Genomic DNA, 19,040 nt, shown 5'->3' on the forward strand with positions numbered 1-19,040 from the left:
GCAGAGTTGTCCCTCAGATGGTCAAAATCCCTCTGGTTCTGGAATTTTTACAGGACAGTTTGAATAAAGGTTTGTCCCTTAACTCCTTGAAGGTGCAGGTAGCGGCTCTCTCCTGCTTCAGGAGTGAGAACGTAACCCGCCTGTTGGCACATCTGGACAAGGCCTGTTTTCTAAAAGGGGTAAAGCACCTCCGGCCACCCCTACGGTGGCCAGTTTCCTTGTGGAATCTTAATCTAGTATTGGAGTTCTTTCAGCCACTGCACAGTCTTTCCTTGCGCCTGTTAACCCTGAAAATGGTGTTCCTATGGCGATATGCTTGGCTTGTCACATCTCTGAACTACAGGCATTGTCGTGTTGGGAACCTTTCTTCCGGATGATTCCAGGAGCATAACAGCTTCACACCATTCCATCCTTCTTGCCCAAGGTAGTCTCAGAGTTTCATTTGAATAATTCAATTTCATTGCCATCCCTAGATAGACACAAGGACATGGAAGAACACCGCCTCCACCACCATTTAAACATCAGTAGGCTTTTCATGTGGTATCTGGAACTTTCAGAACCGGTGCCCAAGACAGACTGCTTGTTTGTTCTTCACGGTGGAAGGAAACAGGGCAAACCAGCTTCGCAGGCTACTATAGCTCATCGGATCAAGGAGGTGGTCACAGGAGCCTATGTAGAAGCAGGAAAGCCATTACCCTTTCAGGTTAAAGCTCATTCCACTAGGGCTCAGGCAGTATCGTGGGCAGAAGCTAGACTGCTGTCTCCCATCGACATGTGCCAAGTGGCGACGTGGGACTTCTTACACACCTTCTCTTCTATTGCCTGGACGTTCAGGCCCGAGAGGACGCAGCCTTTGCAAGGGCAGTGCTAACCAGACTGCGGGCAGCCTCCCGCCCCAATCAGGGTTGTACATCCCATTGGTCCTGAGTCCATGTGGCTACATGCTAAGAAATGGAGAAATTACTTACCTGATAATTTTGTAGACAGATGGACTCAGCACCCTGCCCGGGCTGCCCAAGAACGGTGCCAAGGAATCGTCCATGAAATGAATATCAATTCCAAGAGATTATGGGTAAACCATCACCCAATCCCTAGTTCAGGGCATCTATAATCTTACTGGGATTCAGTGTTTATGTTTGGTTGAGTACAGTTACAGTTATCCATTTTAAATCAAGTTTTAATCTAGTTTTTCAATAGTATGTCCATAATGGCTTTGAAGAGAATACTGCAGGGGTGTATCTAAGGTGACATCAGCTTTGAAACTTGACGCCATCTCCATCTGCTAGCAGGGGAGCACATAACCCATTGGTCCTGAGTCCATCTGGCTACATTAAGGAAAACAAAATTATCAGGTAAGTAATTTCTCCAGTACCTTGGACGTGAAAAGGTTAGGAAACACTGCTGTGTGTGATGAAGGACCGAAACACTAGACTGGTTTATGGACAGCAAAGCACCCTAGGGACAATTGGTTCTCAAGAGAAAACTGTATCTGGATGGGGGTGATGGGTGGGGAGAAGGCATCAATGCTGGCAACGGACAAGGCAAAGAAACACAGGGTCTAAACAAGTCAAGAGTTTGAATCTACATCTCTTAGCCCTCTTGAATCTACATTGCTTTGCCTCCTTCCCAAGCTCGTGGCAGCGATTACATCTGTAGGCGAGACCCAATTGCATCATCAGATGATGAGTTTTCCTTGCATGCATGACGCTTCATGAACGGAAGTGTGATGAGAGCATGAATCTAAAGATATTCTGGCATAATCTTTCAGTCAGTGTACAGTGAAGCTAAAGTTTGGGCCTTCCCTTCCATGACATCTTTAGTTATTCTGTTTAATAGTATTTCATGATGGAAACACCACCACTTTGGTTACAAAAGTCTTTGAAAAGTTTGTTAACTGACGGGGAATAAAATAGAGATGTATTTATTAATTTTTTAATATTTTTGCTAGTAACCTGTTTCTATATCTCAACTGGATGTCACAAATAGAACTCACCACAACAGAATTTTTATTACCAAAATAGGCAATTGCTTTTATGAGGTCGATATTCAAAAGTTTTGTCTGATGTTTGGAGTAAACCAGAGAAAACCCTAGATTAGTAAAAAGGAGGTTGCACTTGGGGGTGTTCTCAGAGTGCAGTTTTACTTTGTCTTGGCAGCACTGACTATCAGCCAGGTAAGTCTGGTTGGATAAATATCTGTCCTAAAGTTATCCAGCTAACTTTATCCAGTTAACTTTATAAAGTTATCTAGATAAAGTTCACCGTGTAGCTTTCTCCCGGATAACTTTATCTATGTCACCGAAGTGACATAGATAAAGTGACATACTGTATGCCTCAGAATCTTCACGGGTGGTGCGCATGCAATGTCAGTGATGTCCCCTGTCGGAAGTGTCTTGCACGTGACTCTGGGTTCTGTTCCTTCAGTATTTTATCCAGAGGGTGGCTGGTACCCGGGAGGGGGAGGGGAGGGTGCCTGGGCGCTAGTACTAGAGATTCATGGACCAAGAGGTGATCTAAGGGAAGAGGGGAGCTAATCTCATACTCTGTGAGAAAAGAACTAAGTGTTCCAAGGAGTGGATTTCTAGTTGGAGTCAGCTTAAGTACTCCCAGCCTAGGAACTCTACTTGCAGAGTTGCTGTCTGAAGAATCTGTCAGCAGATCACGGGAATTTCCAGTGCCCTATTGGGAGGGAGTCTGCATCCAGCTTGCAGGTACCATTCAGAGAAGTGCACAGGGAGGGTCCCTTATCAAGAGTATGTACTGCCAGCAAGTGCAGATTTACCAGTGACTGTATCTGTGATTTCTTGCATTCTCCTTTCTGTGTTGAAGTGCATATTCCAAAGTGTACCTGCCGGAAATTTTCAACTGCAATTAAGTTAACTGATAAAAGGATTTATTTTTGACCAATCCCCAGTTCGATGTGTTCTGCCTTTGTGTAGGGGTACCATTTAGTGTTGCCAGCTCACCCCAGGTCGACCAAACAGGCTGATCCAGTCCTGGTTTTGACCCATTGCATGCATGGTATTGTGCGTCTGACTGTGTAAGAGAAATCAATGGTCGACCTGGAGTGAGTTACTACTTTAGCCCCAGTGGGATCCCTACTATGGAGTGCGGCCTAGTAGCCAGGTCATGCAGCACAAAGTGGAGAAATGTACCATCTTTGCCACAGCACTCCCGCTGGAGGTTGCTGCAATTGTTTATTCTTGTTTGCATATTAGCAAGTGACTTCTAGTGTTTGTATGGATTTTTTAGTTTGGAGTTGAGAGGGGCTGAACTGAACTCTTCCTTCCATTTTCCTTAAGATTGCATAGTACAGGCCTAAAGCCTTGACTGAGGAGTCTTAAGTCAGTTAAGAAGTTTATTTCCAATTCACATTCAGTGGTTGATAACAGCTCTCTTTTTGCGTGATTTACTTATTGTGTGATTTTTAGTTGGAAAGAAGTTTTATTCACCATTCCTACCCTAGAGAGAGCAGTAAAGATCTGAGTTTTCAAAGTCATCTAGATGTCCCTTATTCCAAGGGTTTCCATTGCCAATCCATCAATTGGTTGTAGATGAAGTGGATATCCAGCTGGCACCATGACCAGGAGGATAGAGGAGGAAACAAAATTAACCATCACACTGGAGCTCCCTGAGAGCAACAGTTCCAGGAGTGCTGAGAGGGTACACGAAAGAGGTAAGGAGAGGACTGAAGAGTTTAATATCCAAGGAGTGCATCCCAGGTATTTCAGAGGGGAATCCCTATGGGAATGGGAGGCTCTTTTCCAGTTTGCTGAGGGCAGCTTCACATTCCATACAAGGAGAAAGAAGGGACCCTGAGGGAGAGAATAAGAGATCACGGATTCCCTGTTTTCAGTTGCATTATGGAGAAACTTGTATCAAGTGCACTTTTTTGGACAGATGAGGTTAAATTGTGATTCCAGTTGGTGAGTATCAGTCAAGAGCCATTACCAACCTGAATCTAGATTTGGCGAAAATTTCAGATGGGTTTCTAAAAAATAAAATAGTGTTGAAAACCAAAAAGAAAACAAGTGTTAAAGATTAGGTCACCAGGGCTTGGTTAATTCCCTGTGTCCATTTAATACCTGCTCGATGGCACTTATTAAAGTATTAAGGGCAGATCTGGACGCCGCTATCAACGCCATTGTGCATGCCTCACTGACTCAAGGCCTTCTACCAGCTGGCCTTAAATCTGCAGTGTTGCGTACCATTAAAAAACCAAAACTAAATCTAATTTGGCTGATCCATTCCCACTACTTGCCAAGGTAGTGGAAAAGGTAGTTCTTCAACAACTTCAGCAACATCTAGATTATAACAGTTTGTTGCATGAGAGCCAGTTTGGATTCCATCCATGCCACAACACCAGGCTTTTACTTCTTGTCTGAACATGATCAGGGAAGGTTTCAAAGCTGGTCAGCAATTTACTTTGATGTCGTTAGACTCGATTGTTGTGTTTGCCGCTCAAAATCATTCGATTCTATTGCAATGTTTGAATTCCATTGGCATTTCATCGTTTGTTCTCACTTGGTTCTCTTCATTTCTAAAAGTTCGTTTCTACAAGGATGGTATTGGTGATTCCTGTTCAACTTCTTTTCTGTTCTGGATGGGGGTTCCTCAAGTGTCAGCACTATCACCAATCTTATTTAATATCTACATGCTTCTGCTCTGTACACTATTATTGCAAATGGGTATTACATTCAAATTCTATGTGGATGATATCCAGTTTCTAGTTCCTATCTCTCTATCTGTCGAGGCTAAATTTGACGAACTATCATGCTGTCTTTCTAAGATAAAAGCTTGTCTTACAGAAAATAACTTGGCCCTTATCCTTTGTAAAACTGAGATTGTTGTCTTATCCCATAAGGAGATAGGCAATATCCCTGAGCAGTGACTTTTTGAAGGATTGTCCATTCCTATTAATCTCTGTGCCCGTGATTTGGGGATTCAGATTGATTCTTCTCTCTCCTTTCATCCTCAAATTGGGATAGATTCAGTGTCTGTTTTAGTTTTGTCATTATGACAAAATGTTGTATGTTGTTTTAATATTTATTATGTATGTAACAGTGTTGCTCGCTAAGAATTGTAGAGCAGTGGGTTATACATTTTTTAAGTAAATAAATAAGGGTAGGATGTGAGGTCGTACAACCTGCAGTTTAGGTGAAGGAGCTGGATACTCATTTGGATGCTGAGTTTTCCTTAGTTTATCATGTTTCCCAGGTTACACATATGGTGTATTGGAAACTTAAATTAGTTAAGAAGCTTCATGCTTTTTTGGATATCCAGGCATTTAAAACTGTTATTCAGTCTATGGTTATTTCCCACTTGAACAACATAAGAACATAAGAACATAAGAAATTGCCATGCTGGGTCAGACGAAGGGGCCATCAAGCTCAGCATCTTGTTTCAAACAGAGGCCAAACCAGGCCACAAGAACCTGGCAAGTACCCAAACACTAAGAAGATCCTATGCCAATGATGCCAGTTATAGCAGAGGCCATTCCCTAAGTCAACTTGATTAATAGCAGTGTTACTATTCTGCTCGCGGGCATAGCTGCAAGCAGTCTCTCACCTTTTTCAGTCAGCTTCTCCATCTGCCTGCCTGCTTCATTGCCGTGTTCTTCATGCGGCCAGGGCCACCGACGCTGCTCTTGTGACCAGGAGGCTGCCGCCAGTGCTCCTTTGTGGTCAGGAGACCGCCCACATCTTTCCCCGCATGGCTGGCCATGCCACTATATCCTGATGCAGACAGGAGGCTGCCAACACCGTCTTCTCACGGCAGGGTGTGCCGCCATCGTTCCTCCACTTCTGTGGCTGGGAGGCCGCCCTGGAGCTCCTCGTCATGGCCCGGAGGCCGCCAACACTCTCCATCTTCCAGCGCTGGCAGAACTGCTGTCTTCTGCTCCTCCTGGGTGGCGTGGAGTCATCCTCAGTTTCTCTTCAGTGGCAGGAACAGCCTCTGATGCCTCAAGCCTGCTTTCTTCTTCCTTGCAGCATGGCCACTCTCCAGGGTCCTGCCTCCTACCTTCTTAGGCACGAGGCTGCGACTCCTCTCTGGATTTAAAAGGCCAGTCCTCTTGGCTCCTCCTAATGATGTCATCTGGGTGTTTCTCTTCAGCCCTATAAAAGGGCTCAGTCTTCAGTTCCTCTTCGCCTTCACAAGGAGTCAGTTCTGGAGTTGGACTGCTCCTGGATCCTCCATTCCAGCTCTTCAGTCCAGGAGGTCCTGATGTCCAGCTCCACTTCTTCAAGGCACTCTGTTCTTCGTGGGAATTCCCTTGTCTTCCTCTGTGGTTCCTGATCCTTCATCTCATCTTCATTCCATGTCTGGTCTCTCTCCGGATCCCAAGTCCTTGTCTTCAGATGTCTTCGCCGCCCGACCCTCCTGATGTCTTCACCTTCAGATCTTCCTGAAGTCCTCATCTTCTGATGTCCTGTCCTTCCAGACGTCCATCATCCTATTGTTCTGCCTCTCAGAGCCTCCTCACTGCTCTTTGTTGAGTGACCTCGGGGTCCGGAGTCTAGATGTCCAGATGTCTCAGATGTCTTGTTCTCCAGTTCACTTGATGATACCTCGATGCTCTTGACTGAGTGTCCTGGGGGTTGAAGTCCAGATGTCCTACCGTGCCAGACGTCTTTGTGTCAAGTTGTCTTTGTCTTCAGAATCCTTTGACGTCCTCGTCTTCAGTCCTTTTCGCTGTCAAGCGTTCAGACCCTTTTGGCTCCTACGTCAAGGAAGCCTTCAGACTCTTTGGCGCCCTCATCAGGGTAGCCTTCCTCTCAGATATCCTGGTTCCAGATTTTACCGCCTAGTGGACCGTCATCTCTTCAACTTCGGTTGATCTTCTGATTCGTCTTCCACACTGGGTCTGAAGCCGTCGCTTCTTCAGGTTGGCCTGCGCAAATCACGCCTGGTCCCCGAAGCTCAGTTCAGGATGGATGCTGCTATGAGCCATGGCTGGATACCTTCATACTGAGTTTAACTCTTCTGTCGTCTTTTCACTCAGCAAGTGTCTTCATTAGTGTCCCTGATTTTCTTCTCTTCAGCCTTGCCTTATCCTTATCAAGTCCTTCTCGGATCCTTGTCTTCAAGTATCATCTGATTGTCTTCAGTCTTCAAGTCTTGTCTTGTTCCAGTTGCATCGTCTGCCCTCGACCTCTATCCACCCTGGTGCATTTGCCGTTCCCGTATAGCAGGTCCAAAAGGGCTATCGAGTGGCCGGAGGGCTACCCCAGAGACCAGCATTGCGTTGTTGTGTCTCTACTGATGCGTCAGGTTTGACGGAGGTGTGAGTCTCTGGTCTTCTGCCTGTCCGCCTGTTGTGACCGTCGCTGCCCGACGTCTTCACTCCGCCCTCTTTACCTCTGTGGCGACTCCCTGGGGTTGAAGGACGGCTGGCTGCCGCGGCATCTTCCTGCCGAATTCCTCCGGCGTCCCCAGACTGGCCCGATGCTGCAAATCCTCCATGTTGCCTGAAGCCTAGGGCGCGCGTGCTCGCGCACTCCGATTGAAGTATCAGCCAGGGCGCAAACCTCAGGGGCGTCCCCCTGAGATAACATCATCCGCTTCCGATATTTAAAGGTCTCTGTTATCGCTAACAAGCTGAGTTAGCAAGGATTCGTCCAAGCTACTCTGCCTCCTCGGACTTACCAGAGGTACCCGCTCCTCGGGGGCCTCGCTATCTCTTTGCCTTTCAGGTACAGATAGGAACCTGTATTTGCTCCTCAAGGGCCCACGTTCCTGACTCTCTGCTGATTCTCTTCTGCCTGGAAGTTATAGCTGCCTACATCATTGTGAGTTGCCATTGCTCTCTCAGAGCTTTCCCTGGAATCAGGTACTTGCTCCTCGAGGGCCTATACATTCCAGACCATTATTGTGAGTGTTGTCTGTTCATGAACTCTGCATACCCTGCCTACTCACTGTCTACAGTTTCTCAACAGCTCAAGCCATCCTGGGCTCACTGTTCCAGTATCTGAGGGACTTCAGCCCTGCCCTGATCTGCTGCCTTGCTTCAAGTCCACTAAAGCAGAACCGGCAACAGAGGTTCGCGCAGGATCATCAAAAATGGATTTAAACAAGTCCATAAATCCTTCTGCAAAATGGGGTCCTTGCGTTCCCACAAGGTAGATGCCCACGACAGAGCTCTACCATCCAAATACGAAAGGATGTAGGTAGTCTTAGAGAGTGCCGTAGGAAATAAAGATGGTTGTAAAGTAAAGTGCATGCAGCACTGGTTCAAAAAGCCCCGGGTCTTCTGGTGGTTTCTAAAAACTGTTTAATAAAAGAACTAGTACGTGTCTGTCTCCATATACTAAGCCTAGCCGGTGGTCCCTCTCGGGATCTTCCCCCGGGGGCGTGGTCATCTGCCACCGGCCCAAGGATCCACCCACAACTAACACCAGAATAGCTCCCCTATCTGATTCCTCCTCCCATCAGCATAGCGGATTATTACAGATTGCTAACTCCTTGCAACAGGTCATTACACCGCCTGTGCTGGGACATGTCTCACCTGCCTCGGCGCTTCTAAGGAGCTCCTCTCTGCAGACATGTCATGGTCCAAGGGCACAGCGCTCTCCACGAAAGCGGGATCGCTCCCTAGCGCTCCCCCTACAAGCAGTTAATGAACTTCTCCTTCACTACTGTAATAGTCTGTATGTGGGCCTCCCTGAGAGGCTCATACACAGGCTACAAGTGGTCAAGAATGTGGCTGCAAGGGTGCTGTCTGGATGTTCCCATAGAGAATCTCTTTTATCTTTTATCTTTATCTTCTTTTTAAATTTATTAATCGTCTAAAAAAAAAACCTAGGCGATGTACAGCATAAAACATATATAAAATAATAATACATTACATGCATGTTTCAGCAAATATACTTGAACATGAACAGACAGTGGCCAAATCAGGAGATGCTTGCAATAGTGCCATAGCGGCAGTAAGAGATTTTAAATAAGTAAATAAGTAAAATATGATTCAGGCGGAACAAGTACTTCAGTAACGTTTTATGCTGGTACAGCATCACAACGTCCAATGAATTTACTGGTATTTAGAAGAGCAGACTACACAGAACTCTCAGTATCCCAACGGAAGACCTTCTTTGGGCTGCGTGAGAGTGAGTCCTGGATGTAGACCTAGTATTGAGTATTGGGACAGGCCCGAGTATTTGTTTATACTGAGACCAGGCTGAAGACCTTGAAAGATGTTACATTTCCCACCTTCAGGAAAATAACCTGAGAGCATGGCCTGGCACTCCGGTAAAGTTATCCGGGTATAATCAGCAGATACTTATCCAGGTAAATTCCACTGAATATCTGGGTAAAGTTATCTGCATATATTCAGCAGATACTTATCCAGGCAAGTTCCACTGAATATCTGCTTATCCGGGTAATTTTATCCGGAAATTTTCCCACTCACCTGCTTATACAGTAAGGCCTTCTACATATATTATTAGAAAAAGAAGACGTAACTTCCTCCCATTGGACTAAAACTGCAATTCACTCCATTTCCAAAGAACAGGGTTTGTCCCTGAGCTTTGTTTATAAGATACAGAGGAAGTGGTCCTCTCAGCCACCACCAGGTTGTCATGAAGAGTTTTCACTCACCTTTAGGCATAGAAACAGATAATAACTGCAGATAAAGTCCAGATAGGCCCATTAACACCTCCTTCTCAACTTTATTCTGTTTCACTCATTACACAATTAAGCTCTGGAAATCATTGCCAGAGGATGTGGTTAAGGCAGTTAGTGTAGCTGGGTTTAAAAAAGTTTGGACAAGTTCCTGGAGAAGTTGATTTAGGGAATAAACACTACTTATTACCAGCATTAGTAGCATGGGATCTATTTAATGTTTGGTTTCTTGCCGGATACTTGTAACCTGGATTGGCCACTGTTGGAAACAGGATGCTGGGCTTGATGGATCCTTGGTCTGATCCAGTAAGCAACTTCTTATGTTGTTATGTTCTTACAAACAAATAGATATAAAGATCTCCAAAAATCAGGCAAAAGAAACTTGGAGAGAAAAGTGCAAGAGACCTATAAGAACTGAAGGTGGGCTGAAGGTATCTGTCTTAGCGTGGGTTGCAACACAGTTGTTGGCAGGTCTGTAAAAATAATAATAGAAATGTGCAAAGCCTGCATTGATTTGCTCTTAGTGGAAGCTGATATTTTTTCACTTTGTCTTTATAAGGTATTCTTGCTTCTACCTTGCATGCTGCTGTTTCTTGCTGCATGGGAGACATCTGCTGGCTAAAATAGGGAAATCCTTCATCTCCACCTGAGAGACCAGCAGGGCTGTTAAGCACCAATCAATCTCCTGCTCCAGAGGCTGCAATGCGCATGGCCTTGGCTGTTTATGGGAGCAAAGCATGCCGAGAGCTTCCACTAATGCTAGAAATACATTAGCTGCTTGATTTTATGAAAGTTGGCAGGCATATCAACAACTTATTAAACTTAAACTCAGGGCAAATTTTCAGAGACTTAGTCGGGATTTAACAGGGCACAAACAAGAGTTATGTAGGCAGACTGAATCCCCATAAGAGGATTTTCAGCTGCTGAAAAGTCAGTGTGCATGTTCAGTCACATTAAAAAGAGTTGTTCCGGGGGGATGTTTCAGTGGCATGGTGGAAAACTATGTACATTCATTTAAGTTTAAAAAATGTTCACTCATAGCTAACACGCCTACTGTACTATATGCCTTCATTTGAATGACTTAAAATACACAAATTTGGCGACCCTTGGGAATCACCACTAGATGTCCCTAGTTCCCAACTTTTGAGCTAGGATTAGGATTTAGGGAGTGTACTATTACTACTTCTATAGCGTTAACGAACATATGCAGCACTGTATAGAGAAGGGAAGACCATTTTCGGAACAGCACCATCCTCCACTGAGGCTTTTGGAGTGGTGGCCACCCCCCCTCCCCTGGCCAGTATAAAAAGTAGAATGCATCATAGATTAGTGTGGTAGTGCAGATTTGGTTCAAAGCTGAGTGGAAGTAGGAGCTTTTTATTGTTTGAAGTTTTCCCTACTCCAGGGACCAGGCCTCACAGTCTGTGATCCAGGAAAGGAGAGAGACTTACCCTTTCCAGTACACAATTTGTCTGGATCTTTCTCCTGCGTTTTGTTCCTGAGATTTTGCTGAGTTGTTGGGACTGTTTTTGGAAGACCCTGGTTCTTGGCCTGTGAAGGGATTATGGGGAAGTTACTTTCTTGGGGGGTGGCCAGGGTGGGGAAGACTCTGCTTGTTGACCCTCACAACCCATGGGTGGTGGTCAGTGATGACCTGCTACAAGAGAATTCTAGTTTTTGGACACTTGAGTAAAGACTTTGTTTCTGAGGAATATTTTTCCTGTCACCCTTCCTGCCCTAGAGTGAGGAAACTAGAATTGTTGATTGTTCTCTGCTGCCTGGATTTTTCAGCTGAAAGATCCTGTCTGTCGTCTGGAGAAAGAGCTGTGAGTGAGATCTTTTGATCTATTAGGAGTCTTCCCCCTGGTGAGAAGAAATACATTTGGGACCTGTGCATTGTTTGATGTCCTTTTTGATCTGCAGTTTGTAAAAGGGGATTTCTGCCATTTCTAGGGTTCTCCTGTCCATCTGGAAAGTCTTACTTTTCCAAGGCCTGAAGGGTGAGTTCTTCCCTGGCCCATTTCATGAGGGGCACTTGCACAGATAAGGAAAGCTGGAGAACCATGATAGGAAGAGACCAGCCTAATACCTGAAAGACTCGTTGAAAGAGTATATACTTGTATGTTAAAAAAGCCATGTTAACAAATGTATGTCTGTAGTAATGTAGAAATATATGACTACAGAAATCGATCCTTTGTAAACCGTTGTGATGGCGAAACCGAATGACGGTATATAAAACTCGTTAAATAAATAAATAACAAACAGTTCCGCTAAGGACTGGTAAACATTGTGCCACAACTTGCTTCTGAAAAATTGCTGCAGTAAAGATTTGTTTGGAACCCCCAACCTGAGTGTCCATAGAATTTTGTTGGCATTCACATCCCTAGCACCTACAGTGAAGAGAGAACTCCTCAGGAGAAACACTTTGGGCCTTGGAGGAGTGTTCCTCCCCCCAATGGAAGAATCCTGACCCCTAGGCTGGGGACTAGTAGTGGAATATGGCCCCAGGACCCTGTGTGACCCCCCACCTTCCAGGATAACTATCAGAAGAGGGGCTACTCACCTACTTTGTATAACAATCCAATTCTCAGACACAAACATTTGGGTGCTTTGTATTTAAAGATCAGGTTGGTTTATATGGGCTGAGAAGTAGGCATGTACTTTTGTTGTTATATGCGTTATTGCAAATTTACCCCATTCCGCACATGATATACTAAAGCATTTTCCCCATGTTGTGTCAATGGCCTATGTCTAGCCATTGATGCCATGTCATACCCCTGCATGTCAACACGCTTCAAGCCGCTGCATTATACAGCTACCCTACTGATGTGAAATTACAGAGATCTCCTGAAATTATCCAGTGCGTGCACGAGGTCCCAAATATTGAAGCTAGGAGGTATGCAATGACCAAGAATACAAAACCAGTGCTTTCTATTCCTCCTTTCTGTAAGCATCAAGTGACAGTGCCACGCAGCTGGAAAGGAGTTGTTGTGATGGCAGTGTTCTGATTGGTTGGCCTTGGTTGCAGCTCCTTTCTGATAGGATGGCTTTTAACTCAGACTTTAGTTGTAAAGAAGAGAAAATGCCAGCTTCATGCAAGTCTCTGTGTCAGGGCAGAGGAGAGTTTGAGGCCGGCCGGTGCCATGTTTGGCCCTGAAGCATGAGGGGTACTTCAGCCTTGTACACGAGACCACCAGAGCATTAAAGTAAGTGCTCCAAGGGACTGGAAGTAGTAGGGGACCATGAGAGGCCAGGGAAGATAGGGGGTGGATTGGGGGATCGAGAATGAGATGCAGTATTTTTTTTAACCACAGGGAGGGGTTTTGAGAGCCAGAGGGGCTAATCAGGGCAATTGCTTTTACATATATAATGTTTGGTTACCTCAGGGGGCATCAAGGGGGGATGGAAATTGGAGTCTCAATAGACCCTTCCCCCCCCCCCCCCCCACACCAATTTTGCATCTTAAAAGAGGGTTGGCCCTAGGGGCCGCACTTTCCCCTTTAAGCCTCAGCCTGGGAGCACTGGGACATGTGTTAATATCCCGATGTACCCAGGGAAAGTTAAGCTACACCACCTGAGATGCAGCTAACAATCGGTCAAATAACACAGCTTGCGAATTTCAAGGCAATCTGCGTTATTTGATTTGCTTTCGATTTCCCTAGTACTGAGCTGATTTGCCCCTGAAGAACTTCTTGGGGAGAAAGTCATATAATCTCCCCTTCTTGATTGTGATTGCGAGATTGTGGTGAAGGGAGAAACCAAAGAGAATATTCTGGAGGGGTCCCTGTGTTCCAGGGTTTTCCACTCAGTACGGTAGTGTTTGAGAGTGACTCTCAGGGGTGAATTGTGAAAGAGTTGCTCACATTAAAAGGCCCTTAAACACGAGTATACGAGCTGAGCTCAAGCAACTCTTATTTTAAAACGCGCATGTGTGTGCGCAACAGAATGCGCGTTAGAAAGGAGCAGGTCAGAGGCGTTCCGGGGTGGGGGTCAACATTTATACCCATAAATGCCGATTTAAAAACCGGCAAATGCAGCGCACGTCAGGCTGTTGTTACTTGTGCATATTTACTTCTGTATGTCAGAATAAAACTAGTTATAGCCAGACGCTGACTGGGTGAGGGGTATGGGTAAACTGGGGGGAGCGCAAGCTGATGAAGTAGAGGGGTCTTGATGATCTAAAGACAGACTGGGCAAACTGGAGGGCTAAGTGGTCCAACTGGTTATTTCCTTCACGTGTGCATGTTATAGAATGTGCTCACTTGTGTGTGTAAAAGCCAAGTGCCTAACGAAAGATTCACGACTAATGTTTCCTCACATAACCACTTAAAATTAGGAGCACACATGTGCGTGCTGGGTGTATTTTATGATATATGCACGTATTTGCGCAGACGATTTCAAACTCTAGCGTATGTTGTATGTGGGTGCACGTGCACTCGTTTTACAGTTCCCATCCCTATGTTTATGTGTATGTGTAGCCAGTTTACTGCTGCCACTGGCTAACCCATGGCTACTTGGGTCCAATGGAGGCAGAAGGCACTGGTTGAGTCTGAGAGCCACTTTATTGTGTGGCCACAAGATTAATCTGCAACATAAAACAGTAGAGAAGAGGCAGTGGGAAACCCTACTCTTATAGCTCAGAAGGCTCTTCACACCAGTTTTTCCCAACCAGTGTGCCATGGCACACTAGTGTACCTTCAGACCTGATTAGATGTGCTATGGAAAAGTCACCACTGCCTGATGCTCAGATCCAGATCAGCACTTGGGCTCTGCTCTCTGCACCTTGCAGAAAGACTCCATTGGTGGATCTTAAATGTGTAGAAGCTCCTTTTTCTTCCTAGCTACTACTACAAATAATTTCTATAATATTTCTTGACGTATCCAGCGTTGTACAAAAACATATGAGACAGTCCCTGCTCAGTAGAGCTTATATTCTAATCAAGACAAATATTCAGGGCAAAAGAGACATTAGAAGTTTCATTAATGAAGAAAATGGTTAAAATAAATGAGGTCCATATTCAAAAGGATTTAGCCAGCTAAATAAATATTTTGACCCATATCCAGCTAAATTCTAGCCGACTAATAAGTTAGGAGGCTAGAATTTAGTTAAATGAGATAGAGGCATTTCGGGGGAGTTAACTGGGAAGAGTTGAATTAGCTGACTAAGTTAACCAGCTAACTCCGATATTCAGAGTCAGTCAGATGACTTAGCTGGCTAAGCCTGGCTGGGTCAAAGAGCTGTCATAAAGTTAGTTGACTATAGTTACCTATATTCATAAAGTCAGCCGGCTATAGCCAGCTATGTTAAATTCAATAGTGCAGCCACACTATTTAATAGGGATGTGAATCGTTTTTGAACGATTAAAATTATCGTCAGATAATTTTAAAATCGTCCTAAATCGTCAGAGTGCACGATACAATACAAATGCCCCCGATTTATCATCATAAATCGTCCTAAATCGTTAAATAGGGCACGGGAATTATTTGGGGGAGGGCGGGAAAACCGGCACACCAAAACAACCTCTAAACCCACCCCGACCCTTTAAAGCCAATTCCTTACCCTCCCCCACCCTCCCGAACCCCCCCAAAATGTTAAATTACCTGGTGGTCCAATGGGGGGGGGGGGGGGGTCCCGGCGCGATCTCCCACTCTTGGGCCATCGGCGCCATTTTGGCTGCCACTAATTAAAATGGCGCCGATGGCCCGATTAAAAAAAAACCCCACCTGACCCTTTAAATTGACCCCCCTTAGCCTCCCCCACCCTCCCGACCCCCCCAAAACCATTTAAAATTACCTGGTGGTCCAGGGGGGCCTCGGGGAGTGATTTCCCGTTCCCAGGCATCAGCTGCGCTAAAAGAAAATGGCGCCGATGCCCCTTTGCCCTTACCATGTAACAGGGTATCCGTGCCATTGGCCGGCCCCTGTCACATGGTAGGAGCACTGGATGGCCGGCGCCATCTTTACTCATCAGCCCCTATTATACTATACTCTATAATAGGGGCTGATGGCTGGCGCCATCTGCTATTACTAGCAACGGTAACATGGAATAGACTTAGTTTTTGGGTACTTGCCAGGTTCTTATGGCCTGGATTGGCCACTGTTGGAAACAGGATGCTGGGCTTGATGGACCCTTGGTCTGACCCAGTATGTTCTTATGAAGCGTTGTGGAGTGGACCAAAGCTTGGGAGATCAAGATCTCTTGCAGAAGTACTTATCTGGCTAAGTGCCATTTTGAATATCAGCCTAATTTTGTTTGAAGGACCTTCCTTTACCTGAGGTATGGGTTCTTAACAGTATTGTGTAGGGGCAAAGAAAAAATTGGAGTGCAGTCAGAGAGGAAGGACTTTTAAGGAAGATTTTCCCTATCCAGTTGGTTTTCCCTATCCTCTGGGCCAGGTCCACTACTCCATCTGCTTGACCGTTTGTTGAGTCCTGAATCCTCGGAGGCTGGTGTTGAGGTTGTAAACAAGCAGCAGACCTCCCCCCCCCCCCCCCCTATCATTTTATGTGCCCTACAGGAAGTTGCAAGTGTAAGTCCTCAGGGGTCAGGGAGATACCTACTGTACCTTGTCTTGAGCTACCAATGAAAAGCATACGCCAAGTCTAAAAATAAAAGAAACTGAATTCTTTAATACAACTCTGGAGCTGGCAAGTAAAATGTCGTTCTAGCCATTTTTGCTTTACAAGTCATGGAACTGGGCAGATTTCATTCTGGTGTCCATTAGATAGATCAGATGCAGGTTCTGTATTCAAGTTGGTACCAACAGGCTAAAACTCTTCAGAAACCAAAAGGGTTGATGCTGGTAGGTTGGTGGTGGCTGGGTACTGTCCAGCGAGGTATTGAAGAGAAAACAAAGGGCTGATAAAGAAAACATAACCCAGTGACACCACAGACCACAGGGTGATTGGGTTGGATCCAAGATGCTCCAATTCCCTAGAAACCAACCAGGTTTTTGCTTGCAGATTAGCAGTAGCCTGGTACCATCCAGCAAGGTCACAGGACTTAGGTGGGTGATAGTCTCACTGACTTTGGTAGCTGTTTAGATTATTTCAAAGCTTGGTTGTAAGACATGGGGGGAAGGGGAGGGTTGGAAGCTGCTGGGTGTTGGATTAGGGATGGGAATTTGTATTCTCATTTACCTAGGAAGGCAGAGAACCCAAAATGAAGAGAACAGAAACTGATTTAAATAAGGAACAATATTCTACAACTGCTGAAGCCTCTACAACTGGCAGCTGGGATAGATCCTTAGCAGTGTAGACCAGAATAACTGAGTCAATTGGTCTATCTGCTGTCATCTACTATGTCACTTGATAGGATGTTGCCTGCCTCTTATTCCAAATGGTTATTTGAAACGTGCACTGCTGTTTGTTTTCATATTTTTATGGTGCATTTTAACTCCTGTACCTCATCTTAAGGCTTTTGGAAAGGTGATTCAAAAGTGAAGCAAAGGAATTAAATTAAAAAAATTAAAATACATAGTTCAGGAATTCTATTTTCCAAGACTGGGAAAATACTGGAATACCAACACAAAGGTCTGATCGCCTTTCCAGGCATTACTAGGTCCAGCACGATATCTCTGGGGTAACTTAGCATATTTATTCCAAGGTCTACAGCCAGGTGAAAGCTTCTGGAATGGATACTCTGAAATCTGGAACGTCACCCAAAGTGAGTCCGAATGGGTTCCACAATGGGCATTTTGGGAACCCGCAAGGCATTCTAGATTCCAGAATACCCATTCTGGGTGCTCGCTCACTCACCTGTCCAGATACCTAGGCACCCCGCTGGGACCAGGAATGCCTGGAGCACATTCCAGATTGTTTGTTGTTCTGACGGGGGGGGGAAGAGAGGTCTGATTTCCCCCCGGTTCTCTGTTTTCCCAGACTTTAATGCTCTTTTTCTTTCTTCCTGTAGATGGTTTTGCTGGCTCGCTGTGAGGGTCGCTGCAGTCAGACCTCTCGCTCTGACCCCCTGGTTTCCTTCAGCGCACTCCTGAAACAGCCCTTCCACTCCACGTGCCACTGCTGCCGGCCCCAGACCTCCAAGCTGAAGGCCATGCGCCTACGCTGCTCCGGAGGACGGCGGCTCACGGCCACCTACCGCTATATCCTCTCCTGCCACTGTGAAGAGTGCAGCTCCTAAGGACATGCCCTGAGCAGCTTGACTACCAGTCCCACCGGGAAGCAGCTGGGACAAAAGACCCTGACCTGTCCACCAGCATCAGTCTGGCTGTCAGGATGGCATAGATTTGATTACTTAAGAACTTGTCTTTTGACAGCTGCTTTGACAGCCTCATGCTGCAAATGATTACGTTTGGAATTCAGGAAGCACTTTATTAGAATCCCCCATTTGTCCCTTCTTTAAGAATTTTGTTAAATAGCTTTTAAAAAGAAGACAGTTTGCCTTTCTTTTGGATCCTAAATGTAAAGCCTCATGCAGTGGACTGCTATCACCGTTTGGTGGGTAAGAGAGTTGGATGATGCCACAGTATTTCTGGCAGCCAGAAGGACTCTGCTGTAGAAGAAAGCATCATGGAATCCACATGGTGACTTACATTCAATTTCATTCCCTGGATTATCTGCATTTCACTGACGTTTAAGAGGTACACTGGCTGATATTAGGGTTGTTCTGCTGGTCACACAGCCAACTGGTCAAATATTGCTGGGTCAGCTGCTGCCAGGGCCCAGTAAATAAGAACAACATGAAACCAAAATGAATTGGTTCTGCATCTGGATAAAGAGGGAGTGACGTTACTGGACAGGATACAGCAGAAATATGTTGATACACAAATCTACACAAATCCATGGGCAGTACAGCGGCAGGCAACTGAGTGCACACCCTGGGCCGCTCACCAAATAAAGATCTTAAACCTTGCTGAATCTTCTGATGATGCTTGATTGCTCTGCCTAGCCTTTTCCAGCCATTGTTTGGCTCTTAAAATAGATATTAAGGGCCTGATTTTCAAAAGCATTTGCATGCATAAAACAGTTTTCCGCATGTTTACGATCAGTATGAAAGTTGTCTTGGGGAGCCGGGGACTTTGAGCACATAAAAGTGCATGCAGAAGTGATTTTACGGGTGCTTTTATGTGTGCTTGAAAGAGGCATTCCCATGGCGGGACAGCGGGGAAACCATTGAGGGGCATGCTTTCAATTTTCAAACACGTGCACGTAAATGTCGGCGTTCCTATTTACGCCAGCCTCCAAGCGGGCGTAAATGCGTGCCTGCAGGCGGTGCAGGGTTTTGTGTGCGCCCCCGCTAATTTTCAAAGAGGAATTACACTCCCAAATCTACTTCAAACTTAGGGTTGAAGTCCGTGTGCACTTTCTAGACGAGGACTTCGGCTCGACATGAGCTTTAATAATAATAATGACCCTCCAAGAAGACAAATTTCAGAAGCTACTTTCCCAGCTAAATACCCATTT

General features: G+C 45.5%; 1 protein-coding gene across 3 annotated transcripts in view; it reads left to right on the forward strand.

Moving 5' to 3' along the window:
• Positions 1–18,489, forward strand: part of NDP (norrin cystine knot growth factor NDP) — a 42,888-nt gene extending 24,399 nt beyond the window's left edge. For all 3 annotated transcript variants that reach the window (XM_029603123.1, XM_029603122.1, XM_029603124.1), the window contains one exon: positions 17,530–18,489. In XM_029603123.1, the coding sequence (XP_029458983.1) occupies positions 17,530–17,757 (228 nt within the window). In that variant the 3' untranslated portion in view covers positions 17,758–18,489. The remainder of the gene's footprint in view (positions 1–17,529) is intronic.
• The last annotated feature ends 551 nt before the right edge of the window (positions 18,490–19,040 follow it).

The sequence above is a fragment of the Rhinatrema bivittatum genome, chromosome 5 (genome assembly GCF_901001135.1).
Source record: "Rhinatrema bivittatum chromosome 5, aRhiBiv1.1, whole genome shotgun sequence".
NCBI classification, from domain to species: Eukaryota; Metazoa; Chordata; class Amphibia; order Gymnophiona; family Rhinatrematidae; genus Rhinatrema; species Rhinatrema bivittatum.